At 43.8% G+C, this 27,603-nt stretch overlaps 1 protein-coding gene across 1 annotated transcript in view; it reads left to right on the top strand.

The window, feature by feature from the left end:
• The window catches only part of LOC126299302 (single-minded homolog 1-like), a 496,270-nt gene that overhangs the window by 362,478 nt on the left and 106,189 nt on the right, over positions 1 to 27,603 (top strand). The window contains exon 3 of the mRNA XM_049991100.1: positions 5,180 to 5,361. Within this exon, the coding sequence (XP_049847057.1) occupies positions 5,180 to 5,361 (182 nt within the window). The remainder of the gene's footprint in view (positions 1 to 5,179; positions 5,362 to 27,603) is intronic.

Genomic DNA, 27,603 nt, shown 5'->3' with positions numbered 1-27,603 from the left:
TCGTGGAGGCTCCGAGTTGTTGTCCACACTATGTGAGGCCACACCAGCGTCCTTTGGGAAGCGTGCGGTGTCTGTAACATCAGCTGCTGGTGCTCGTTCTGGCTTGTATTGTACGGCCTGTGGGACACTGGGATGACCCTTTTCCAGTGCCTGTTCTTTAAACATTTCTCGGCCGGGCAGGGAGGGTAGGCCGTCAGAACAGGGGCAAGGGACGGGATCACGGCCTCGTCAGTACCAGGGTTCTCACGTATCTCTACGTCCGGTGTCGCTAGCGTCAATGACAGGTAAGTCACAACACGTTTCTGGGGCGGCATGCCTTTCGGTTAACTGCAGCCGCGTCCTGTTCTCGCACTGACAGATCACCGGTCACGTACGCATAGGAAGGCAGGCGCGTGACCCAGACAAGAACTTGAGGTCACGCTAGCTGCGCCTGCGTCGGTGGCACACACTTGCACTACGATCGGAGATGGTCCGTGGCATTACAACGTCAGCACGTTCGGGGCTGGCCCTCATAGATAACAAGGGCTTTAAAGCTCATAACGTTGAGGTGGACTTACGAACTAAGGACACCATTTCTATAATCGTTAATATTCACTACAATACCACGGAAGCGGTCACGATGCACTGCGCGCGAGACGTCCGACCGCTGCCAGCCAGCGATTGAACTTCTTCGGTACCAGCCATAATCGTTAATTGTTAGCCCACGCGGTCAGTTTCCTTTTGCAGCGGTGATATTAGGTTTTAGTAGAGCGACATTAGAAGACTTGAAAAGCCACATATCACGCCGAAAAAGTAGAGGAGAGATACAGTGACGGACCAGTAAAATCAGTCACCATAGATTCGAACAAAGAGTCAGAATTATCGTCGTCGAGTGAAACAGCGATTGACGGATCAACAATCACTGTTGTGGAAAAAAGCCACATCATCGGGGAGGTAGTTTTACGGATGCTGCCAGCGAGGCGACGTGAGCACTCAGTATGAGAAGTACTGTATGTTGTGTTACTGTGATTGTTCTAAATGGGCACTTCATTCACTGGCGCTTAAAGACGTACAGCGTGTGACAGCAGTTCCCTCATACGAGTACTGGAGTGTAAGCTATTGCTACCTCCCCTCCCTGCTTCTCGGGCGTAAACATAGCGGTGCTTCCACCGTGGTCAGGTTAATAGTTTGATTTGACAGGCAATACATGTGTATTAAACAGCTGCTCCTATATGCCAAGCACGCATTCAGTAAACGAAGTACAGTGAATAACTTTAATATGCGGACATTATGATATGTTAACCTTGTAGCATCATAACTTTATTCGTAAAAAAAAACAAAAAAAAACATGTAACTAAGTATTGTATTCCGTGATGTGTCTTGTAAACAATAGCATAAACTTTTTTAAGATAACGTACATAAGTTATTTTTTAATACTATTTAAATACATCTCAGTCCTATATTCACGTTACTTTAATATTCGAACACTTTGCAGAACTAATAATTTCAAGACAAGATTTTGTGGAACATTAAATGTTTCAATATCCTGTCGGGTAGCCGTTCTGTTTTATCACTTCTTTCAAACACTGCGGCATACTGCAAATGATTTTTTTAAAAATAATCCGCATGTAGACTGTCCCATTCTTCTTTTAATCAACGCTTCAGAGTTTCCTTGGACGATACTGGTGTTTTTCTAATACATCGCTCCAGTTCTCCCCACACTGTCTCAATGGGGTTGAGATCTGTTGTAATAACATTTACTTGTGGTATAAAAAAGACGCAGGTTCATTTCATATTGTTTAATTAAAGCACTCAAGTGGTTTTTGCGCCAAGTTGCCATATTACGCCTTCTTTTTGTTTCGAAGTTATTTTACCTGTGTAGTGTGGAAGCTGTGAAATGCAAAGATGCTGATTGTCTTACCCGCTTGAAAGTACAGGTGTGAGTGAACGCTTCAGCTCCTATGAGTAACATTGGTGTAGCATCTGACGCGCTCTCTAGGATGCGTATAGACTCGCCTCCGGTTCCGATTAACATACAGGAACAGGTTTGGGATAGCGGAGTTTAGACAATCTGTGCAGCTCCGCGGTCTCTTGTGCGAAAATAGAAACATGTTAGTAAGCACCTCATCTGACCCTTCAGGTCTGCTCGTATGGCTAAACGCGCATCGCGCTGGCCTGTAAGACTGGTAAGCCAGACTGCAAACGAATCCGAGCGGATGATAAAAGAGTGTTCGTCTGGTATATCGACCACACTGAGTACGATTTTTAGGAAAATGGTGGGTTATTCCCCAGTCTCCGAAATACAAAAGCTAACCACCTCCTTCTGAAACTCATCCACAGCCGCCAATTCGGCATTCCTAAAACGTCTCCGACGCTCACTGCGTGAGTTAAGAACTTCGACTGATATATGCCATTCGGCAAGATAACCCGATAATTATTTCCAGAGGAGTTATGTGTGACTCGTCAGGTAATGCACTAAACAGTTCGGCGTGCGATGTTGCAGGAGAATCTCTTTTTTTCTGTTCTCAGCGCGAGCACATTTCATTCATAAAATTTAGATTGAGTGGTTGGGATTGTCGCGGGTAAGGTTGATGGTCATCTGCGTGATCGTTAGATCGCTCGTGAATAGAGCTAACTCTTTGAACCCAGACACTGGCATTATGGAATTTGGCGAGTTTGTTTAGTTACGTACCCGCGATCCCACCTGTCACATCCAAATTACGAAACTGGACAAGGATGACATGGCTGTCGGTCGGTCCTGATTGGTCCGTCTGAGGCCAGAACGGTAGAGCTTCGCTTTGCTGTACATAATAGCGTTGTAGTAGCCTATTTCGCCCTGATAACGCTGAATATGTATCGAAGTGTTTATTCCTCATGAAAACAACACCGAAGGCGGTGGGCTGGAGTCTTGATCCATAACCACTCAACCACCGACCACAACTCACGAGACTGGTCACGCATACATCTCAATCTATGGCTTCCGAGGTGCCATGAGTATTTAGGTGGGGAGGAGGGGGGAGCATACAAATAGTAGTGGTCGTGTAGTGTTCCTGAAACCATTATGACTCATCTCAGGAACGATGGAGTGATGCATTGTTTTACTGAAGATAAAAATTGCCTGCAGAATGGCGCACACGAATAATCAGTTACGCATTTCTCGCAGTCGCCTTCATCCGTCACAAGGATTCGAAAGTGCAGCCATCAGATTGAAAATCTCCGCGTTGAACTGTAGCACGCTGTATCTATTTAAGATACTTGTAGCACTCCTAATGAAAATGTGATATATTCAAGTTTCTTTTCATTCTTTCGCCTAGTACATGATGAATTCGAATCCTCTGAAGCTCAATATTGCCGAACTGTAGCTTAATTCTGATTACCACCCTGATGTCACTTTCGGTGCTTATTTTGTAAAGATTACTCATTGCAGAAATAAAATTATTCGTTCAAAATATGTGGCCTAATTTTCAGATTTAGACCATATTTTATTTGTAATGAATGGTTAAGTCGATTAAGAATGATGTTAATATTTCATCACTATATGTACATCCAACTAAAATCGTTATTTGTTAATGTGTGAGCGCCTTGGCGGGAAGTGGCCAGCAATTCTTTCCGGTCTCGCGATCTCTGCTGGTTAATTGTGGAGTAGAGCACAACAGAAGCCTACCATATTGCGTCACAAGTAAAGTAAGTCACAAGTAAAGTAAGTAATTACGCGTCTGTTGTTTGAAACTGATAAAAATGTTTTATTCAAAATAATCTCCATCGCTATTTATACATTTCTCCCACCTCTCCGGCAGGCTATGAATGCCACGCCAAAAAAAAAAATTCTTCTTTTGAAGCGAACCAGTCAGCGACCATGTTCGTACATTTTCATACGAATTGAAGCGTTGTTCAGTGATGCAAACAGATGATAATCGGACGGAGCCAGGTCTAGAGAATAAACCGCATGCCCTAGTATTTCCCAGCTGAACGCCTGGATCGTTTCCCTGACCCGTATTGCTGTGTGTGATGGGGCGTTATCATGGAGCAATATGACGTTGTGTTGGATTTTTCCACATTCCGGTCGTTTTTCACGTAATGCTCGATTTAAATCGATCATCTGCTGTTGGTAGCGATCAGTGTTAACGGTTTTACCATCTTTTAGCAGCTCATAATAGATGACACTCCTCTGATCCATCAAACACAGGACATTATCTTCTTTCCAAAGCGGTTTGGTCTTGCAGTGAACGTCGATGGTTTGCCTGGATTCGCCTATGATTTACGACGCTTAGGATTCTCAAAATATAACCTTTTTGCATCACCTGTCACTATTGAATGGAGAAACGACATTCTTTTGTATCTGGCGAGCAGCATTTCACAAGTGGTCTTTCGATTTGAATGTTGTGTTTCATTCATTTCATGCGGAACCCTTTTTCCCATTTTCTTCACCTTTCCTATAGTTTTCAATAGAAGAGAAACAGCTTTCTGCATCACATTCAACAGTTCCACGAGTTCCTGTTGAGTTTGAGTATCATCTTCATCCAATAAGGCCTGCAATTCGTTGTCTTGGAACTTTTTCGGTGGTTTCTAGCACTCGTCGCTTCTCATGTCAATGTCTCCATTTTTGAATTTTTTTGAATCACTCGAATCACTGTGCTTTCCCAAGAGCATGTTCGCCGAAAGCTTCGACAAGCATTCGATGCGATACTGCAGCAGTTTTCTTCAAATGATAACATAAAACCAATGCTATCCGCAAATCGTAGTTAGTAGACACAAAACTCGACATGTTTACGGGTTTGAAACAGATGCCGATGTATGGAACTTGGGTTACTGCGTGTTGACATTCGTTGTCAGCCGTTACAGGAAGCAGTTGGCGCTGTAGACGGGCACCGTCTATAGGGAAATTCCGGTTTCATACTTCTACACTTCTAATAACAGTATCTTTCGGCAGATTATACCGTTTACACCCTGTATAGTCATATGATCTCCCTCAGTTGCAAGGCACATGCCGGAGTACGGAATTCCACCTGGCAAAAAAATAATAGTAGACTGGTAAAACAGTAAGATAAGAAATATGAACCAAAAGCAGGACATCCTCGACAATGACAAACTGGGCCAAAAGAGAACAAATCTTCCTAACCCCAGGCTGCAAGGGGCATCGCTGCCATAAACTGCTGTTCGACTGGAAAGGGATGCTGAGGCGGTGGCGTATGTGTTGCAGGAGCGTGATGAAGGAGAAGAGCAAGAACGCGGCCCGCAGCCGGCGCGAGAAGGAGAACGCCGAGTTCCTGGAGCTGGCCAAGCTGCTGCCGCTGCCCGCCGCCATCACCTCGCAGCTCGACAAGGCCTCCATCATCCGCCTCACCACCAGCTACCTCAAAATGCGACACGTCTTCCCCGACGGTAAGCCGCTCCCCGCGTTTGGTAGTCAGCATGCCTCCATTCAGTGAAATTTTCTACATTTCATTTCATGATGGACACTATAAGCCATTTCGCTTTTAACATCTACATTTGTTACCATGTTGTCTGTTTGTAAACTAGGTGCATGTAGTTCCTTCTCGGAAGTTTCTTGCTTTGCCTCAAGTCTTCATAATCGTTAATGAACTAAATTATGCTTGAGAGCAATTTGGGGGTTGGGTTATTTGGGGGAAGAGACCAAACTGCGAGGTCATCGGTCTCATCGGATTAGAGATGGAAGTCGGCCGTGTCCTTTCGAGGGAACCATCATGGCCTGAAACAATATAGGGAAATCATGAAAAACATAAATCAGGATGGCCGGACGCGGGATTCAACCGTTGTCCTCCCGAGTGCGAGACCAGTGAGAGCAATTTGAAAACAATAAGTAGGGTGCCTATTAATTCATTCCTGGCTGGGGCTGAAGGAGATTTATTTCCCAGTGTAGTCACCCATACATTGTAGACTTCCACGCGGCATTTAAATTGTTGGTGATTTTGGTTGTTTGGGTATCAGTCAATGGTTTAAGGCACGTTTCTGTGCGTAACGTTATGTCTCCTAAAGCTGGTGGTATTCTTAGAGGCTATGAGGGCTTTGTTAGCTGCGTTTAGAGCTTGTTTAATTTCGAAAAGCAACTAACGAAGTATTTATAACCTCAGGGCATACTTCGCTCGCTCAGGTAAGTTTGTTGTATTCTGAAATAATTCCAAAGAAAAGCAATGGAAGTAAGGGGATTCGGTAGGAAGATACTGTCGAAATATCCTGTTGGCGTACTTATTACTGACGAATTCTCTTTGAGACTGTACACTCATGAACAATTAAATTACAGTAACGCGTAGTTCCTTTTCGTCTTGATGATAGTGGTGGCATCATCTTCTCAAGCACTAAAATTTCTGGGCAACCATCACAGATTTAATCCGCATAGCGCTGTTTCTAAGGTGCACTCGTTTCGATCCATGGTAACTCTGATAGTTTCAATAGGGACTGTGTTCAGTTGAACTTGGGGGACGGGTTGGGGAGGGGGCTAGGCGGGAGTAGCAAACCAGCACAGCACCCTCATGTCCATGCAGTGTTCCTAAAAATGTTTTGATACAGTTCGGGGGCAACAGATAATGCGTTGTCGTGCTGAAGGAAAGGTGTAGTATTGGTCCACACTTCAGTTAGGAATTTAATCCTGAAGGTATGATGCAAGCGTTTATGTTGTTTGTTATACACAAAATTCTGTTCTTCACATGTAAATGACCAAAAATCTGGAGTGGTATCCACCTCAGAAAAAACTGCCTATAAAATTGGTTTGTTTCAGGGCACAGTATTATTTGGGTTGCCATGTGAATTAATGGGACGGATGAGTATTTTACGCCACTTACTTTGTCACAGGCTCGAGGTTTTCTTAGACGAAGTTCTCGGCGGTCTCTTCTTATCGCAGGTTCTCTTTCTTCGAAATGGACTGGTTACGGGTGATTTCTTGTCACAGAAGCGAGATGTTTTTCTCAAACACAGCCCTTTGTTTATCAGTAGAGACTTTTTCTAGCTTACTGTTGAATCAAGACAGAGAACCGCCGTACAAGTGAAATTCGTCACTAACTTGTTAGAGTGACCATTGCAGTCCTGACAAATCTAACTTTTGAATAGTATCTGAAACATTTGGCATTCTTAGATTGTATTGTAAACAGTTTTAATGACTTAGGCCCATTTAGTAAAGTAAAGTGGTATTTGCTTCTACAAGATACTTGAATTTTTCCCACAGAGCCAGGAGGACTTGTAGTTAGAATACTGAACTCACGAAAATGGAAAGGAGTATTCACATCTTCGTTCTCTCGTTCTTATACCGGTTTTCCAATTTCTAATCTTTTAGGAATTTTCTGAACTATGCCATCCACCGTCTCCCTCCAACCACTCTCTCTCTCACTCTCTCTCTCTGTCTTTCTGCTCTCTCTCTCACTCTCTCTCTCTGTCTTTCTGCTCTCTCTCTCTCTCTCTGTCCCACCAGATGATTTTCTTTCTTGTTCATGAATGAGTGTACATTTCGCGACTCCAATTGTGGAACTGAGATAATGGTTTGCGAGAACGTGAACATGTCACGTGCAAATCTCTTGGTTATCATCGTTGGCTGACTCATAGGGAATCTCTGTTTCATCCTTGATGTCACCAGCAGGGGAAGCACGTTTCTCAACACCTTTTCACTGTGGCTTCAAATATGATTTTCCTGGTCTGTCTTCTTTCTAAGTGTCGATTCGTTGCTTTTTCACTGACTGTACGTGTGTCTACAGTAGTGCAGGGTGTATCAGAAATGCTTTTACAAAATCTGAGGGAGATTCTACACACCAAACCAAGAAGAAAAGTCCATATTTCGAAAATCCTTTCTATTTGAACAATTAAATGACATTTAAAGGGATTCCAATTCTCTTACTGACAATCAGCATGCTGTTCAATTCACTGTATCCTTGATAGCTAGAAGTTGTTGTGGAGACATGTTTACATTCGACATTTATGAACACTTGAGTTCTGTCCGTCTAGCACATTTCACGTGTGTCGTAGTCGCTAACTACCTGGTAAGTGTCCCTTTCAACAATGGCAAGATATTTATCTCGCGAGCAGACCGGTATGGTTCTTATTTACCGCTATGCGAATGGCAACGAATGTTAGGCTGCATGTCTGAATGAAAACGCAGACAGAAGATGGGTGAGTCTGTTATTAGTCGTCCCATTATTGGGACAGAATCCTTAACAACAGAGACAGCGAATCGGGTTATACCAGTATCCACTCGTAAACCTGCCATGGAAGAATGCATTCTGCAAACTGTGAAACAAAATCCAGATATCAGCACACGACACGTCGCCGTCGCCGTAGCATGTGACACATCTCAGAGTGCTTCCTGGATTACTACTCTTCGTTGTGCACTCATGTATCCGTATTATCTTTTGCCTCTTGACCACTGAACATTGTACCACTTATAACGATGATTTGACGTAAAAACTGCAGATCGTTGTCCACTCGTACTTGGAGATGAGGTAGCATTTGGGAGAGACGGAATTTTCATAACCAATACTTGTGAGCAAGCCTAAGTCCTCATAAAACAACTCACATTAGAAGACAGCGGTAATTTAAGTGAATGCTTGGGCTGATATTGTAGGTGATTGTCTATCAGAAACACATTTTTTCCCAGCACGTCTTACAGGCGCAGTAAACAAAATTCTTGTTCAAAACATTCTTTTAGATATGCAACAGGCTGTGCCACCGCGTATGAAAGGAAACCCATGGTCTGTACACGATTCGGCGCTGAGTCGATGAAACTTTTCATAATGTAAGAACACAGGTCACTGTCGAAAATTAATCTCGCACTAATGCATCGTGACAAATAATTGGACAGTAACGTGAGAAGTATCACATATTTGTTTCTTGTACGTTCTTAAGTGACGGTTCCATGAATACGAGACAACAATTTAGGAGACGTGCGGCACGCAGCTCCGTCTTGGTGTAAAAATCAGTACTGATTTTAGTGTTCCTTTAGTTGAAGGCAGAAACAGTTCTCGAATATTTGAAGATAGACGTCTGTACAGACAGATATTTCAAAGAACACCGGACCGATAGTTCGACTACCAGAAACCGCGCTCCACATGAGTAACAACTGGATGAGGGTTTCCAATGGACTAGTAGCGATTAGTCTGGCTATTCACATGCCCGTGGAGGTGAAATCAATCCTCATGACTCATAAAATAGTTGTCGTTTCAAGTTCACATCCACAATCTTTTTCAATAAGTATTTGCAATATTGAATCCTCTTTCCACTGTCAGCTGAAAGCACTACCTGAACACACGAAATGCGGCAAGATTTCACATGTAAGTACGTTCGAATAGAATGACAAGATTTACTTTAACGTCGATCTGTTGTGAAAGCTGCCCGTCAGATTTTTTCGGGCTAACAGTAATTTTCTGCAAAATGTTTGCAATAACGTCCAGAGTTCAACTGAAGTCATACAGTTACGCTTTGAATTAGAGACATCATCACAGGACCGTCATTTTATTATCACCTTCTGGACATGTGCAGCAATACTGGAATTTGGGAATTGTTCACGAAAAATTGCAAGAGTATTCTGAAATGAACCAGGACAAATATATACAACTTAACACCCTTTCAATCACAAAATGCAGCATCTTTACTTCAACCCCTTAATGCCTGAATAAATTTCTAGATGAAAGGTAGAAATCAAATCCTGACAAATGATAGTATACATAGGGGTACATAATTTTGTTTTATGTGTAGAATCTTTAACTCCTGTGGGCCGGCCGGTGTGGCCGTGCGGTTCTAGGCACTTCAGTCTGGAGCCGCGTGACCGCTACGGTCGCAGGTTCGAATCCTGCCTCGGGCATGGTTGTGTGTGATGTCCTTAGGTTAGTTAGGTTTAAGTAGTTCTAAGTTCTAGGGGACTGATGACCACAGATGTTAAGTCCCATAGTGCTCAGAGCCATTTGAACCATTTTAACTCCTGTACGAGCTGAAAAACTAAGGCAAGTATTTTTTTTAAACAGAACAATGAACTGCCATAATACAATTTGAAGCTGTGTTCCCGTACTTGCACAAGAACACAAGTTTTCTTTTGTTTAATGCCCAACCATGTTTCACCACAGTTATGTCAAACTCAGTGGGTTTTTCCTTTTATTGTTCCTTTTTTTTTACATTTTGTTTGGCCTATGGCTGCCAAAGGAAACCAATCCTAAGTCTAATTTAATACACCATGTCATCATTGCTGTATCTGACTTGTCCTGGTCTGTACACTATGTTTTTGCGTGCTAAATGTGTTTTTGTTGTTTTTATATTTAAAGTGGCGTGTTCTCCCAGTTATTGGTGAATTTTGGATCTTATTACGTTGCTGCAGCTTGGACATACGTTTCACCATACAATTAACTATACAAATGCGCATCTGTTTCCCTTTTCTTCCTTCGCTTTAGACTCGTAAGTGCTTCGTCTGGAAAAGAAGCGAAAAACGCCTGCTCGATCGGGAAGATAGCGAAATTACGTATATTTAGGCGCTCCTCGCTATCTTGTCGAAAGGTTTCTAGAAGTTCTTGAAAATCCGTGAATCTTACCAGTAAATTCTGACACCGTCAGCATACTCCTGAACCACCGGCTCACATCCTTAAAAGAAAAAAACGTGAAAGAGTATGCTGCAGTACTTGTGAAAGTTGATCAGTGGGCAGAGGGTAGAGTCACCGAAAGATTGCAGCCATGCTTGAGAGCTTCGCTGATCGAAATAGGTTTCATGAGCGTTTCATTGATTTTGGTCCCGTTTATGGTTTCATAAATGCATCGTTCAATGATTCTTGTAAAAACGATGTTAAAAGGCAAGTTTGACAAAACTTGCAGAAGGTATTCTAGTTCGATCAGTCGTAAGTACTCTTGAGGTCTAAAAAGGTGAAGGCCATTGAAGTTTTAGTTGCCCATAGCACATTTACAATGTCACTGTAGTGAGCGAGGATATCTCAGTTGCTACTGTGCCACGGACCCGAGATATATGGAAGAAAGGGTATATCTACTATAATATGAAGTCACTTTGTTCCTGTACGCGTTGAAAATACATGGGACGATCAAAAAGTTTCCGTTAGAAAGCCACGCAGTCCACAGTCGGTATGCGAATCAGGCAAAATTGCCGAGAGCATTGAGGCCATCATCCCACCGACGGCCCAGGTTGAAGACACCCGTGTGGTAAAACACCAAGCCCTGCTGCGTGATGAAGTACGTAACTGCCCGCTGCACATTCTCGTCCGATACGAGTTGCCGACTCTTAAAGGCTGTTTTTAAGTGACCGAAGGCGATATTCTCGCATGGAGAGAGATCAGGACTATAGGGCCGGTGCTAGAGTGTTTCCCACTTGAGTTGGCGTAACTTCTGTGTTACGACGTTTGCGATATGATGACTTGCGTTTAAGCACCATTCATTAACGGTGGTTTTCGGCAGACATACTGCCCCATACATATTCTTCATTCTCCAATGGATGTCTAGCTGCAGCCAAGTAAAGAATAACATCACATTGGTCCACTTTGGACGCATTTGGTAGTAACATGCCATAGTTCACGTTTCCGCATTTATCGCACTCACGTCAGGAAGACACGGATGTGACACTAATCCCTTGCTAATTGTCTGTGCTTATACAGGGGGATTAATCGTAAGAGGGTACGGAACAAAAAAAGGTCTAATGAACTACCATGGTTTCCATGCTAGGGACCGTTTATTCAGTCATACATTGTTACAGATACTGTAATCTAATACGCGCTGTTCCATGCAGCCACAGTTACAATATGTGTTGAAAATGCTTTCCACGTGCCTTAAGTGAAGGCGCCATAGCATATTCTGTATGACACGTTCGCATCGGCCAGGCTGCATCCGAGAAATGTCAGGGGCAGCATGAATATGCTGCTCCCGTGTCTCCACATCTGGAATGGGCTCTGCATACATGATACTTTTTAGATGTCCCCATAACCATAAATCGCACGGATTGAAATCCGGTGAACGAGAAGGCCATGCAACTGGATCACTCATCCGATCCATCGACCGGGAAATACACGATTGAGGTGCGTCCAGATGTTAGCGACGAAGTGGGCTGGAGCACCATCATATAGCAGCCATATAACCCTTCGAATCATCAATGACGCTTCTTCCAGCAGCGGAGACAAAGTCACCCGCAAGGAACGCCGATAGTTGCGGCCTGTTAGCCGACGTGGAAAGAAGACTGGTCTCAAAATACGGTCGGCAATTATCCCGGCCCACCCTTTCCGGCTGCGCCAATGCTGATGGTTCGCTGTCCCCATACCATGGGGGTTCTGCATACTATCCCAAAGATGACTTATGATAGTTGAAGATACTACTCTGCGTAAATGTGGGTTTATGTGTGAATAGGGTGGATTACACAGATCCCGGAATGGTGGTTGCCTGGTGAAGAAACTAGTGACTATACTGTTTCCCATGTAGAAAGTCCGTCGCTAGCAACAACTGCACATACTGTAAGTGATAAAGGCAGTAACAATTGTCATGAAGAATGTTCCACACAGTCTGGCTTACCCTAGAATGGCGGGCCAACTGCTTGGTACTGACACGGCGGTCGCCTTCCATAGTGCTAATCACACCCGGCCGTGGTTGCCGAGCAGTTCTAGGCGCTCAGTCAGAAACCGCGCGACTGCTATGGTCGCAGGTTCGAATCCTGCCTCGACCGTGGCTGTGTGTGATGTCTTTAGGTTAGTTAAGTTTAAGTATTTCTAAGTTCTAGAGGACTGATAACCACAGATGTTAAGTCCCATAGTGCTCGGAGCCATTTTGTTAATCACACTTTCCTCCAGGTCTGGTATCGGAACATTTCCGTTACTACGTCCTTCATGATTTCCTACTTCCTGAAACGACACTGTGTCAGATAAACGGCGAAACACTGTTGCAAACAAAAATGGTTCAAATGTCTCTGAGCACTATGGGACTTAACATCTATGGTCATCAGTCCCCTAGAACTTAGAACTATTTAAACCTAACTAACCTAAGGACAGCACACAACACGCAGCCATCATGAGGCAGAGAAAATCCCTGACCCCGCCGGGAATCGAACCCGGGCGTGGGAAGCGAGAACGCTACCGCACGACCACGAGAGGCGGGCACTGTTGCAAACATTGAATGTTGTGGTTGTTGTCGGCGCGGATAGGTCTCCTGATACAACTTTGCCGCCCGTCGGCCGTTGCTAATTGCATTTCCGTAAGTAAACACTATGTCGGCAAGCTCTCGATTCGAATACCGAACCATTGTGTACAATGCTGTATCACATGCACTACAAAGTGAGTCGGTAAGAGAGGCGAATCGGACACAATTTTACCAATATCTATGGCAGGAGAGGGCGCTAGAGCATGAATTATGAGGAACAGTACCACCCTCTACGAGGAAACCATGCATACTTTAACTGTGGCTGAGCGGTACAGCGCGTATCAGACAGCAGTCTGTATAACAAACTATGATTGAATAAAAGGTCTCTAGCCTGAAAAACATGCATTTCTGGGGACAAGTTAGACGTTTTTTGTTCCGTATCCTCTCACCGATCAATCACTAGAGTTTGCACACGGTGGAAAAAATTAATCTGTATACCCGCATCGGAGTCCCGCTACGTTGTATATACGCTGCAGCGAGCCCTAAAATGGAAACTTTTTGATCGCCTCTTATAAATGCAGATAGTGATAAATTTAGGGAATGTAGGTGGAGATGGGTGGCTGTGGCAAGGGCAGGTAGCTCTGCGGCTAGGGCCATATGGAAATGAGCGCCGTCCGGCCGCTACCGCAGCGGCTAGCGCTACGGCTACCGCTACGGGTGGCAAGGTGACTGCCGCTATTGGCTTCATTTAGCGCGCGCACGCCCTGGCCTTTGTTTCCTAAACAGCGCCTTGCGCGTGCGCATATCCCGACCGGCTGAGCCGCCGCCGCCGCCGCCACCGCCACCGCCACCGCTCATCAGCGCTGCCCGTCTCCGCTCTGGCCGCAGTTGCAGCCACGCAAACAATTCCCTCCCGTTATCTTCTCTGCCTCTGCCCAGCCCTGCCGCTGATTAATATACGCGGATCTCGTACAGAAACCGAATGCTGCTTTCTTCACTATATCCACTGTGGATGACGAACTAAAAATTGACGGTGTATGCTCGATGGGATTTCAAAACGTAAGTTACACTTGTCGTCCCACGCTAAGACCATTGCGCAAAAACAGTGGCGCAGTGTCAAAAGCGAGTACAGGTTTTAGATTTCGTGCAGCCATGGTTCTGCTGCGGCTCAGATAATAAGTTCATCACAGTATCGGAGTGAAATGGAACGCTAACTGTAAAAGTACTCCGAACTTGATTTACGCAGGACAATATGACTTTTTGTGACGAAAGTGCAATCATTTGACCTCAACTGTGTGTTCTTTCAGTGTTCGAGAAGATGGTACATTTTTAACTACAACAGATGAAATATTAGGTCGCTTTATTACGTTAATGAATAAAATATTTACTTGCTTTTTTCACCGTTCTTTGCCACAAGATTGTTGTATAATTTACAACTGCCATTGACTAGCAAAGCATCATTCGATGCATTCATTAACAAACTGCTCTCTTGCAGTCCAATATGCAACACTGAAGAAATTACATTTTACCAAAAACTTTAAATGTCACTGTCCTACACGATGACATTGACTGCTGAAGCTGAGGTCTCGAAATGGAGCGGACCTCGTGCATTCTCGACACAATACTGAGCTCAGCATGAGGGTGCTGTTATGTTGAGAGGGAGGCGTGGACCTAAGGAACGCCTCCGATTTGTCATTGCGGATTACATCGAGCTGTAGCTAATGTCTGTGATATCGATTCGTGTTGGCGACCCGGCCGCGGTGGTCTCGCGGTTCTAGGCGCGCAGTCCGGAACCGTGCGACTGCTACAGTCGCAGGTTCGAATCCTGCCTCGGGCATGGATGTGTGTGATGTCCTTAGGTTAGTTAGGTTTAAGTACTTCTAAGTTCTAGGGGACTGATGACCACAGCAGTTGAGTCCCATAGTGCTCAGAGCCATTTGAACGTGTTGGCGACTTCGGGGCGGCACTGCAATCTCTGGACAACACTACATGATTTTAGTACGAAAAACGTCTAAATTGCACACAGATTCATCGCATAATTCTGGCGGTACATGGAGCAAGTTCATTGTTGCGTCCAGCTGTAGTGGAATGTGAAATGGTGCCATCAGTTTGACCAAGGCCGCAGAGACCTGTGTGACGTTGATCAGGAAGTAAGGTTGTAATGTCCAGGTAATCGAGCAACCGATTCGCAACAATGCAGATTTTCCAACGACGATGATGTAGAGACAGCGGTTCTTGATGTGTGGGGCGGCGGGTAAATAATCAAACTGGTCGTCACTTCGTTATGTCGTTATAACAGGCACGTACATTGTCTGTGCGTGATTTGCGCCTACCTTTGCCGTCAACAAGAGTGTGAAAACTATTTTTGCGGCCGGCCGGTGTGGCCGAGCGGTTGTAGGCGCTACAGTCCGGAACCGCGCGACCGCTACGGTCGCAGGTTCGAATCCTGTCTCGGGCATGGATGAGTGTGATGTCCTTATGTGAGTTAGGTTTAAGTAATTCTAAGTTCTAGGGAACTGAAGACCTCAGAAGTTAAGTCCCATGGTGCTCAGAGGCATAAAAGTGGAAAATAATCTCGCCACTTGCCACTCGGTTTTGTCAACAACACAGGCGGCACACAAATAATTAATTTAGTGAAATCTAAGCGATCCAAGACGTCGTACAGTCCTCACGAGTTCACTCCCTACTTTCACCGAAAACGCTTTTGGTAGCTGTCTGGCTCTGACGTCAGCCGACACACAGCGCATGCAGGCGTTTGATTGGCGTGGATAGATTGGTATCTCGGTGCGCAGTGTCACGTTCCACTATCTCTTTGCCCGTATTTATGTTTGGGCGCAGCGGACCGCCAAACGGAACATCTGCTATCAACCGCCCTAGACACAGTAGCATCATCTAAATGGCCCCTTTCTTGGATTGATTGATTGGTTGATTTGGGAGAAGGGACGAAACAGCAAGGACATCGGTCTCAGCGGTTTAGGGAAGGATGGAGAAGGAAGTCAGCCATGCCCTGTCAAAGGAACCATCCCTGCATTTTCCTAAAGCGATTTAGGAAATCACGGAAAACCTAAATCAGGATGGCCGGACGCCGGTTTGAACCGTCGTCCTCCCGACTGCCTGTGTGCCAACCACTGCGCCACCTTGCTCGGTCGGCTTTCTTGTAGATGTATTAATTAATATCTCTGTCTTTTAATAATTTAGAGTCTTCTTACATTTTATGTAAATAGTGAAGTTTGCTGTAGTTGCTAAAAAAAAGTTTTAGCTCTACTGCATTTAAAATTCACCAATTAGAATTTTTAGAATGGAACCTACAGTAGAACATGACCTGCGAACTGCCTCTTTAAGATTCCTTGAAACTTGGTACAGCTGTAATATTTAATGAATGTAATCAAGTGCTGTAATTAGAACTTTGTATTACAAATATGGCTCTGAGAACTATGGGACTTAACATCTGAGGTCATCAGTCCCCTAGAACTTAGAACTACTTAAACCTAGCTAACCTAAGGACATCACACACATCCATGCCCGAGGCAGAATTCGAACTTGCGACCGAAGTAGTCTCGTGGTTCCGGACTGAAGCGCCTATTACAAATACAAATAATACATAATCTGTTATGAATAAGGACATTTTCGTTCCGAATTTGGTTTTTAGTAAATAACTTGAAAAATAAAAGAGGTAGCTTATTTGTGTCATAGATTTTTGGATTAAAATGAGGCTACATACGAATTTTCATCTTTCTGTGTCTAATATTTCGCGCCTTCAATTTTTTGTAAGAACGCAAATTTTGACCAAAAAATTGCCCTGATCGAAATGAGAATAGTAACTTTCAATTGTGACATACATTTGCACATTCCATACAGTTTTTTACTTTCTAGCTCCATTATTTAGCGATACTTATTTTTTTTCTTAAAATAAGGTATTTGGCGAAACATATTCATTTGATCATTCTGAGACTTCACATTGTTAACGTTAATATACTGAAGCGTACACTGACTAATTTTGGATAAGTTATTTTAGTTTATAATTTCAGTCTTAGAGTATGGTGCAATCCTTCGTATACGAAGCACGACTGCTTTATGATGGCATGGCGCTACTAGCAGTGTACGGGGGAAAGTCCCGGCACACTCGCTCGCCTCTGTATCTCTCACAATGATACAGCACAAATTGATTTATCACCAAGGAGCGTATTTCTGTCGTCAAGGAAGCAAACTATTGCAAGGACGTTCCGATGTTTGTTTACCGATTTTTGGTGACTATTATGTAAAACAATATCATTTATCTGTGTCAGTTTGAAGTGTAGTGCAGCACTCAATAAATGTTTCTAGGCCTCGCTCAATAATGTGTGACTTACTTTTTGATACCCCTTCGCAAGTATAACATAAAAGTAGACTCTTTTTGAATTTAATATGATTTATTTTTCTGTTAACTAATTTTCGAGCCATAAAATCCTCGACTATGAAACTTAGTCAGAAATTGTAATAAGTGCTTTCTCCGTAAATTATTTTGAGCAATTAGTTCAGGAGCTCAATCGAAGTGTAAATGTTTTTGCGAAAAAATACTGCACCATTTACCAACAATTAATCTTGAGTAAATGCGGAGCATTATGACTGTTAGAGATCTGCTATAAATTGTAATAATTGCGGATGTTTAGAGCGCCAGCAATGAAGCGACTCATGACAGACCAAAGTCGTTGTTTATCAGTTTCTCTTAGCCTGCGCAGATTTTCATTGTCCAGTAGTGCATACTGCAAAGATTTATTTCCTTGTGGTTCGTGTACAGAATGAGGTGGCGCAGTAGTTAACTTACAAGACTTACTTCGAGAGGACGACTTTTCAAATTCACGTCCGACCATCCAGTTTTAAGCCTCTGTATGTCCATCTTTTTAGCGATGGTCACGGGACTCTGCTGTTCGATTGAAGATGTCCAACTACACACCTTTCAGCCGTCAGTTTGCAACCTTGTTTTATTAGGCAACCAGTTTCGGCGCTTTATTACGCCGTCTTCAGGCCACTGACCGATGTGTCATGTTTGACTGGTGCGGTTTGAATGTTTATCTAACAGTCGGCAGGTGATGTTTGAAGTGGCCACTATAGCAAGTAGGTATCTACTAATAACAGTATTGCTGGTCCCTGCTTCGATCACAAGTGATGTGGATTATCCCTACACGTCGGTCAGGAGCCTGAAGAGGGTGTAATAAAGCGCCGAAACTGGTGGCCTAATAAAATAAGGTTGAAAATTGACGACTGAAAGGTGTTTACTTTGACATCCAGATTTAAGTTTTCCGTGATTTCCTAAATCGCTTAAAACAAATGCCGGGATGGTTTCTGCGAAAGGGCGCCGCCGACTTCCTTTTCCACCCATTGCCAATGAAAGCTTGTGCCTCGTCTCTAACGGCGTCGTTATCGACGGGACGCTAAATTCTTTAACTTCTTTTCTTCCATTCTATGATTTGTAACCGATTAGTAATCTAGATCTTAAATAGAAACCCCGAGCATGGTTTAAATTACTTGATAGCTTCTGCAACTGTCATTTTTTCTCTATTTGTTGTACTGCTGCACAATTTCGGTCTTAGACTACTTTCAAGGACTTCAAGCACAAAGAACTTAGTACAATTCCCGGCCGGATTTGAAATTTTCTCTGCTCGAGGACTGTATGTTATGTTGTCCTTACCTTCGTATCGCAATAACTCACACGAAAATCGCCTGTTTATTGTCACGTGACAAGTCTAACTCTATGTATCTTCGTACAGGTGTATGGCCTGACCTAACGAATATTCTAAATTGTCGTAACACATTGTCGTATCGTCTTTTCAATGCTGAGATGGCTGTATGGGCACGTCCCGAAAGCCAATTAAAAATAAGTACATATTATTAGTGAACTTCTACAGGTTTTGCATAAGGTACACAAAGGTAAAGTAAGAGGCCAATCTCATAGTTCTTAATGAAGAAAAGTCCTTGCGAAATGGAATATTTCTAGATACTTTTACACCTGTTCTGGAACAAGGCGTTGCAGGATCGCTGAACGCGCATCGTTTCTATGGTGACACACGACGCGACCGGAGTACAGTGGGACGTTGTACCCATGTAATAATAAGTTGTGATAGTTTCATTATATAGTTTTAGGAGTAGCCATTTAGTGGATATTATTTTACTCGACTGATTATACACCTTCACCGCTACATCTAATTAATCTCATGGCTCCTAAATCAATCTGATGGAAGTTGCTATACAGAGTTTAGTCATGAGACCGTATCCACCATATCTGTATGTCTACCATGGTGTTTACCATAGGCTGTTTGTAACAGCATTTTCCAGTGTCATGCATACGTTAACCATTGTTCGATCATAACATTTAAGTCGAGTGCAATGATACTTCGAAATACATTTAATTTTAAATTCCTAACGTTCTCTCGTATCGACGGTGCTAGTGATACTGGTTTTATGTTAACTACGACATTTGTACGCACAAGCACAATGACAGCAGACGTCATTTAGTATAATATGTGCAGCGACTATTGTGGCATAATGCACATCGCTGAGTTTTTCTACAGTAAGTTTTTTTATTAATTGTAGCATATTTGATGATTTAATTTTTTACAGCGTATAACTTTTAAATTGTTAAGGCACTAAATTCTTGTTGCTTCCATTTATCAGTATAATTCAACATTGTCTGAGATTGACATAGTACTTTACTGAAACAAATAAAGAAAACGAGACAGCTACAGGCGGTATCAAATCGTTCAAACAGTCTGTCGCAGCTGCAGACCCAAGTTCAGTGAAGATCATCCCGTATATGGCAACTCTTCCAACAGCCGTCGAGGGCATTTTGTCTGATGATTTGCAAGATGATTGCAATTTATTTTTGCTGTGTGTTCGTGTAGCCATCCCAAACAAATACTGCTCATCGCGAGTTTCATGTGACGCCCAGTGTCAGCAGAAAACATCCGCTTGTTACTCGTTGCAAATAAAACGTTTTTAAAGTAGAAATTTATACTGAGGTGATAAGTCATTGGATAGGGATATGCACATATACAGATTGCGGTAGTATTGCGTAAAGAAGGTACAGAAGGGCAGTGCATTGGCGGAGCTGTCATTTGTTCTCAGGTGATTTGTGTGAAAATGTTTTCTACGTGATTATGGCCGCACGACGGGAATTAAGAGTCTTTGAACGCGTAATGGTAGTTGGAGTTAGATGAGTGGGACATTCCATCTCGGAAATCTATTGGGAATTCAATATTCCGAGAACAACAGTGTCAAGAGTGTGCCACGAATACCAGATTTCAGGCATTACCACGAACAATGCAGTGGCTGACGGCCTTCACTTAACGACCGAGAGCAGCGGCGTTTGCGTAGAGTTGTCAGTGCCTACAGACAAGCAACAATGCATGAAATAACCGCAGAAATCAATGAGGGACGTACGATGGCTCATCAGTTAGGACAGTGCGGCGAAAATTGGATTTTGTAGGCTATGGCAGCAGATGACCGACGCGAATGCCTTTGCTATAGCAGGACATCGCCTGCTGCTTCTCTCCTGGGGGCGTGACTATTTCAGTTGGACCCTAGACGACTGGAAAACCGTGGCCTCGTCTGACGGGTCCCGACTGCTGATGGTACGGTTAGAGTGTGGCGCAGACGCAAGCCATAAGCCCAAGTTGTCAATAAGGAACAGAGAAAGCTGATGGTGGCACCATAATGGTGTGTGCTGTTCAAAATGGTTCAAATGGCTCTGAGCACAATGGGACTTAACATGTGAGGTCATCAGTCCACTAGAGTTAGAACTACTTAAACCTAACTAACCTAAGGACATCACACACATCCATATCCGAGACAGGATTCGAACCTGTGACGGTAGCAGTTGCGCGGTTCCGGAGTGAAGCGCCTAGAACCGCGCGGCAGCCGAGGCCGGCGTGTGTGTAGTGTTTACATGAAATGGACTGTGTCTTTTGGTTCAAGTAAACCAGTCACTGACTGTAAATGGTTATGTTCAGCTACACGGAGACTATTTGAGGCCATTAATGGACGTACTGTTCCCAAATAAGGATATCATGTCAGCGAGCCACAATTGTTCGCAATTGGTTTGAAGAACATTCTGGACAATTAGAGCGAATGATTTGGCCACCTACATTGCCCGACATGAATCACAGCAAACATTTATGTGATTTAATCGAGAGATCATTTCGTGCACATCACAGCTCACCGGAAACATTTCCGCAATTATGAACTGCTATAGAGGCAGCGTAGCTCAGCATTTTTGTAGGAGACTTCCAACGACTTGTTGAATCCACGTCACGTCGAGTTGCTGCACAAGGCCGGACAAACGGAGGTCCGATACGGTTTTAGGAGGTACCCCATGACTTTTGTCACCTCACTGTATGTGACAATTCAATAAAGTTTCCCGAATTATGCTTGTCGGATGTTTAGCGTAGCTATATGTGCTGCAGCACTTACTGTGGTGGGTAACATTAGTTAGCCGGGTCTTGGTTGCCTTGCTCGCCCTTTCTTGTCTAGTGTTACGCCCCGCGCCGCGCTGTCTGCCACAGCCAAGCAGTTGCGCCGCTCAGTCGTTGCTGGAGTACTGATATTCTTTGCGTACTCCGTCGACCTTAATACGTATCGTTACATTGGACATCAGACTAGCCTAAACTGGGACAACCCTACCAAATGGGCACATAAAATTCCACCGTAAAAATACTTTGTTTGTGATGCAAACAAATCGACTTTTCCTGTTGAGGTTGGGCGTCGCATAAAATACGAGATGACCAGTGTTTGTTTAGGACGTTTACATCTACAAACCGCAAAAAGAAATTACAGTATCTGCCGAAACACCATCGAAAAAGCATCTAACAACTCTGGTGCCACCAGCACGATATACATTATATATCTTAATTAAAAGTGGAAACTGACACAGAGAAAAGTATATCTATTTATTTAACGTTATTAGATTAGGGCCTTCAGGCCGTCTCTTACATCGAGCCAGCGTATTCGATAAAATGAGCAATAGCATTTCACTTAACATGGGACCGTAAACGAGCCGTTTGCGAGATAATTGCGAATGTGCGGTTTCGAACAGTAACTGATTTTAAGCATGAGATTTTGACCTAGTTAGCGCAAATGTATTTAAAATATAAACTTTTCCAATAAGTTCGTATTCAGTTGGAAACAAATGTCAGACGTGGCCCATAGTTAGAGAATCTGGTACATGCCTGATGGCGGACAGAACATTTTGCTGCTGATATCAGGTAACGTCTAAAGCGCCATATATATTGTATTGTATGGTAACCGGAGGCCTAGAAACGACGGAGAGACTCCGTCCCCACGGCAGCCGCAGTGCTTCACAACCCCACGACGGCTACCGCAGTCCACTTCACCCCTCCGCCGCCCCACATCGAACCACTCTTTCATGGTTATTGTAAGGTTCGGTCCTCGGTGTGGACCCCTCCCCCCCCCCCCCCCCCCCCAAAGGTAGGTCTCACACCAAACTACTGTAACTTCTATGTTTGCGTGGTAGAGTAATGGTGGTGTACGGGTACCTGGAGAACTTGTTTGCGCAGCAATCGCCGACATAGTGTAGCGGAATAAGGTGAACCAGCCCGCATTCGCCGACGCAGACTGAAAACGGCCTAAAAACCATTCACAGACTGGCCGGCTCACCGGACCTCGACACAAGTCCGCCGGGCGGATTCGTGCCAGGGACCAGGCGCTCCTTTCCAATCCGGAAAGCCGTGCGTTAGACCGCAAGGTTACTAAGCGACTATCGAGGAAGCCAGTACGAGTTGCAGGTTGCCTAACAAACGGCTCCCAGGGGCACCAAAAATTTGATTTTCAATATTTCGCATTATTATTCACCGAATTTTTTAAAAACAAAGTAACATGCTGTCGTAATCTACTCATTACGATGTACAATTTTAGGCTAAACATATAACACAATACACCAAGTATTCCAATTAAAACTGTGCGTTTGTTTTGAGGCAGTGTAACCGACGGCGCCCACGTACCTGCATTTTTTGTATCCAGTATCTGACAATGAGAGCGCTTAGCGACTTCCGGCAAAAGTTTGACATAATTTCAGAACTTTACAAAAAATTTTCTCGTTTACCCTCCGCATAAAGTGATGAAAAGAAGAAATTAATCGCTTACTTCATTTTCGCTTTTCATGCAGTAAAACTTCAGCGTCAGACATGGCGTTTCAGTTGCTTACTTCCTTACTATCGACTCTATTCGCAACACAGTTTGCACCAGTATCCGTATATACCACTGAATGTACCTGCAAAATTATATGATGGTACAACATATAGTCGAGGAGATATGATGTCATAAACATTGAGATACGTGGAAAATTTGCCTTTGCTTTAAATCGAGCGCAAATTACCCAGACTATATTCATCCAGTGTTTCATAAGGACTTAGCGACTTCCAACAAACATTAAGCATAATTTCAAATATTTTTCAAACTTTATCTCGCTTGCATGCTTAACTTCAGCTATTCAACACACTAACTCACTTATAAAGTAACCAGATGTTTGAATCTGTTTTACACATTGGAGTTTGATTCTGTATGTAACTGGAAGTTTACTTGTCCTTGATATTAGCGTCCAATTAATTGAAAAGTTTAGGTATGAAATGTATTTATTGTAACTAGGACAATGTTTCGTACTGAAGTCAGTGGCAACTGGTAAACACACTTTCCCTGTTATCACAGGCATGTTGTCGGATCCACGTTTGCTTCTATTATCGTTTACTTTCACCCATAATAGTTTTAGGGATCAACTATGATACAGTCCGGGCGGCATGCTGTCTTTTAGGAATTCTTTTTTTCACAATATTTTGTTCGTGAGAGGATTTTACCCCTTTCGTTCCACGATTTATGATGTCCCCAGCCATAACGACCCTCCTTTGGGAAGGTCTCGATTAATCCGTTTTTTGAGCGACTCGTTTATGCCGGAAAGAGGCCAGCTGCGTGGGAAGAGTGAGCGGTGGCCCGCTGCCGTGATGACGATTGCCCCGGCGCGATATCTGCGACGAAGACATAATGACGTGACGGTGTCGGTGGTAATGATATGTGTGGGCATGCCCGCGGCGCCGCCCTCGAATATTCATGCGGCAGGCGGCGGGTTGCGCTCTTGTGTTGCGCTTTTCAGCTCCCCTCGGCGCGCGCCCCCAACAAAACACTAACAAACTGGACTCCTCTCCACCCTCCCCTGGTCTCAAACTGAATCGAGGACTTTGCAAATGGACGTCGAATAATGTTCCCCTTTCTCCCTCCGTGGGGACACGCCACGGCCCGGACTGTTTGTTCGAGACAGTCGGAAGCGAGTCCGCTTATTGTCTGCTAAATCCGATCCATTCAGCACCGCTCACTGGAGTGATGTAGTGCAGCCAACGTTTTTAGTTTTCTATTACTGGAATTGTAGCATCTTTTATTTCTGTTTCTGTCAATTACTGTACCTGAAATGATGGCGACTTTCTATTTTCGTGGTATATTTTCTTTTTTATATATATATTTTGGCTTGGATTTGTCGCATCATGCTGGCAACTGATTGGTTCAAATATGTAATTATATTTACAGAGAAATCAAAATATAAATAGTTCGGTCACTGATTTAGAATAACTTTAGCATGCCCATACACAGAATGATTCTTATTAACGTTTAAAAGCCCCCGGAAGTGACGTACATAACACTGAGACAAGTAATTTAATATAAGACACATGGGGCTACAAATTTCGGGAAGTAGCAGAAAAGTGGATGACAAATGTTGAACATGTGACGTCACCAGATGACGTACCTCGTCGCACGTGTAGCGATTGGGCTTGTCGAGCCTAACCTCGTCTTTAGAGGGCAGTGCTACACGTGGCTCCCCTAGGGTACTCGGTTTTCGTTCTTTCATTATACGGTGTGATACGGTAGTGCTCGCAATAGTGGCAATACAAGACTACGATTTAACTAGCTTTCAGACATGAATCTGTGTAGCGGTGCTAATTTCAATGCGCGGAACGTTTCCCATAGTGTGTTTTACATCCTCACTCATCGTTTGCTGCTGTGGATCGGCGAATGCATGAAACGGAACCTGCACGTAAGTAAACACCGAATGCAAAAACTGTGATCAGACATGCTGTCTTCTGAAATCAAGGTTAATTATCAGATAAGATCTAACTTATGAAATGATTTCTCCTTTGTTGCTATTTGCGAGCACTGATAATGCAAGAACGAAAACAGGAAAAACAGAATAGCCTACCGGAGCGAAGTGTAGCACTGTTCCCTGCCGGTGAGGGTAGGATAAACAACCCTAGCCGCTGCACGTGCGATAAGGTACGTCATCTGGTGAATGCTGAAGATTAGATGGGTAGATCACATAACTAACGAGGAGGTATTGAGTATAATTGGGCAGAAGAGGAGTTTGTGGCACAACTTGACAAGAAGAAGGGATCGGTTGGTAGGACATGTTCTGAGGCATCAAGGGATCACAAATTTAGCATTGTAGGTCAGCGTGGAGGGAAAAAATCGTAGAGGGAGACCAAGAGATGAATACACTAAGCAGATTCAGAAGGATGTAGGTTGCAGAAGGTACTGGGAGATGAAGAAGCTTGCACAGGATAGAATAGCATGGAGAGCTGCATCAAACCAGTCTCAGGACTGAAAACCACAACAACAACAACTGGTGACATGTTCAACATCTGTCATCCACTCTTCGGCTATTTCCCAACATTTGTGGCCCCATGTGTCTTATATTAAACTACTTGTCTCAGAGTAATATAGGTCGCGTCGGAGGTTTTAAAAAGTTACTGAAAAATCACTCTATGGACCATGGCAATGGAGATTCCGAACTGTAATACTGATTTGGAATAAAATGACATCACCAGTTTCACTTACCTTGTTATTTTAAATACCACGACTGCTTTCAGCCTCTAAGGCCGTTATTCAGTTATTATCTAAATAGTATAAAAAAACAAAGTGCATTGGAATTTGTTACATAGAGAATAACGTAACAAACATCATCAACAGCAGGCCTAATAAAATAAATAGTGTTGATATACAACTTGTCCACAAATTCCAACACTGTGTTTGTTTACTGTCCGGTTGGTTCCGGCGGAGGTTCGAGGCCTCCCTCGGGCATGGGTGTTTGTGTTTGTCCTTAGGATAATTTAGGTTGAGTAGTATGTAAGCTTAGGGACTGATGACCTTAGCAGTTAAGTCCCATAAGATTTCACACACATTTTTTGTGTTTGTTTACTTTCCCACTAAGGTGGAAGTCGGTTCATCATAGAACACAATGCGTTGTGCGAAATTATTATTATTGTAAATAGCATCTGAAGCTCGTCAGAAAATGTCACACGTCTGCGTTTGTCGTCAGACGTAGAGACTATAACAGCTGTATGCCTTCGTCATCATCCGAGGTCTCAAAACACGCTAAGTTGTTGTTGTAGGCAGCTGTAGCTTCGCGCGACATTTTCGTAGGAAAAACGAGGGCGACCAGGACTGTTTCCTTTACATACACATCCCAGTCTACAAACTGTCGATAGCATCTGCGAATGTTCCATCCATTTGCATCATCAGTTTGGAACCTCGAGCTGAAACGTCTTTGCGCTGTCATCACGGAGCCTGCAGCTGTGGCCGAGCAGTTCTAGGCGCTTCAGCCTGGAACCGCGAGGCCGTCACGGTCACACGTCCGAATCCTGCCTCGGGCATGGATGTGTGTGATGTCCTTAGGTTAGTTAGGTTTAAGTAGTTAGTACGTTCTAGGGGACTGATGACCTCAGAAGTTAAGTCCCATAGTGCTCAGAGCCATTTGAACCATTTTTAATCACGGAATTACACTTAGCAAGCTCGAGAACACAAAATGCAAAATGATTTCTGCTGCGGAGTAGACATTTTGGAACATGTCACGTTAACCAAACGGACAGAAGACAACCGACATCTAGCGGCAATGAATATAAGCTGGACGATGTATTCTTTCCTCCAAAAACCGTGCTGTGGCGCAGTGATACATAGTTTCGACAACATAATACTTTGTAATATGCATATTCTTTTTGAAACAACTGTATCTCCTTCCTCTTTCTTTCCCTCTCCCGTGTCTCTACGGTATCGAGATTGTCATACGGGTTTTGGCAATGTTAGTGACAGTTGGTGTTGGTGGCCGGATGTTCTTTCTAGCGCCACCACCCCTCCTGCCCCCTCCCCCTCCCGAATGTGCGTACCTTACGTGTCTGTGCATAGAGTGAATCTTATGTTCAAGTGTGAAGTGTGAGAACTTGATACAAATTTTTGCGACGCTTGTATCTGTGGCTGGACGTACCAGCTCGGCATTTACCTGGGTGGATATGAAAAACTGCATCCATGCTGGCCGCCTCATCAGTCCTCGTCGTTAACCCGTGTGGTGGATTCAACCCTGAGCAGGTTCTCTTCCACAGATCCCGGAAGCGGCCCGTTAACGCGCTCGGAAATCCGGGAAGGTCACGAAAATCTACGTATGTACAGGTGTATTCGTTTACATGTGTACACAGAAAAGTGGATAGTATGCCCGACATTTACCATCTATGTATATCATATTTTTGCTGTTTCCCTCCTTATATAGCCGTGCTA

This window comes from Schistocerca gregaria, chromosome X (assembly GCF_023897955.1).
Source record: "Schistocerca gregaria isolate iqSchGreg1 chromosome X, iqSchGreg1.2, whole genome shotgun sequence".
Classification (NCBI taxonomy): domain Eukaryota; kingdom Metazoa; phylum Arthropoda; class Insecta; order Orthoptera; family Acrididae; genus Schistocerca; species Schistocerca gregaria.
Note: the sequence above shows the minus strand (reverse complement) of the source record. Positions and strands in the feature narration are given on the sequence as shown.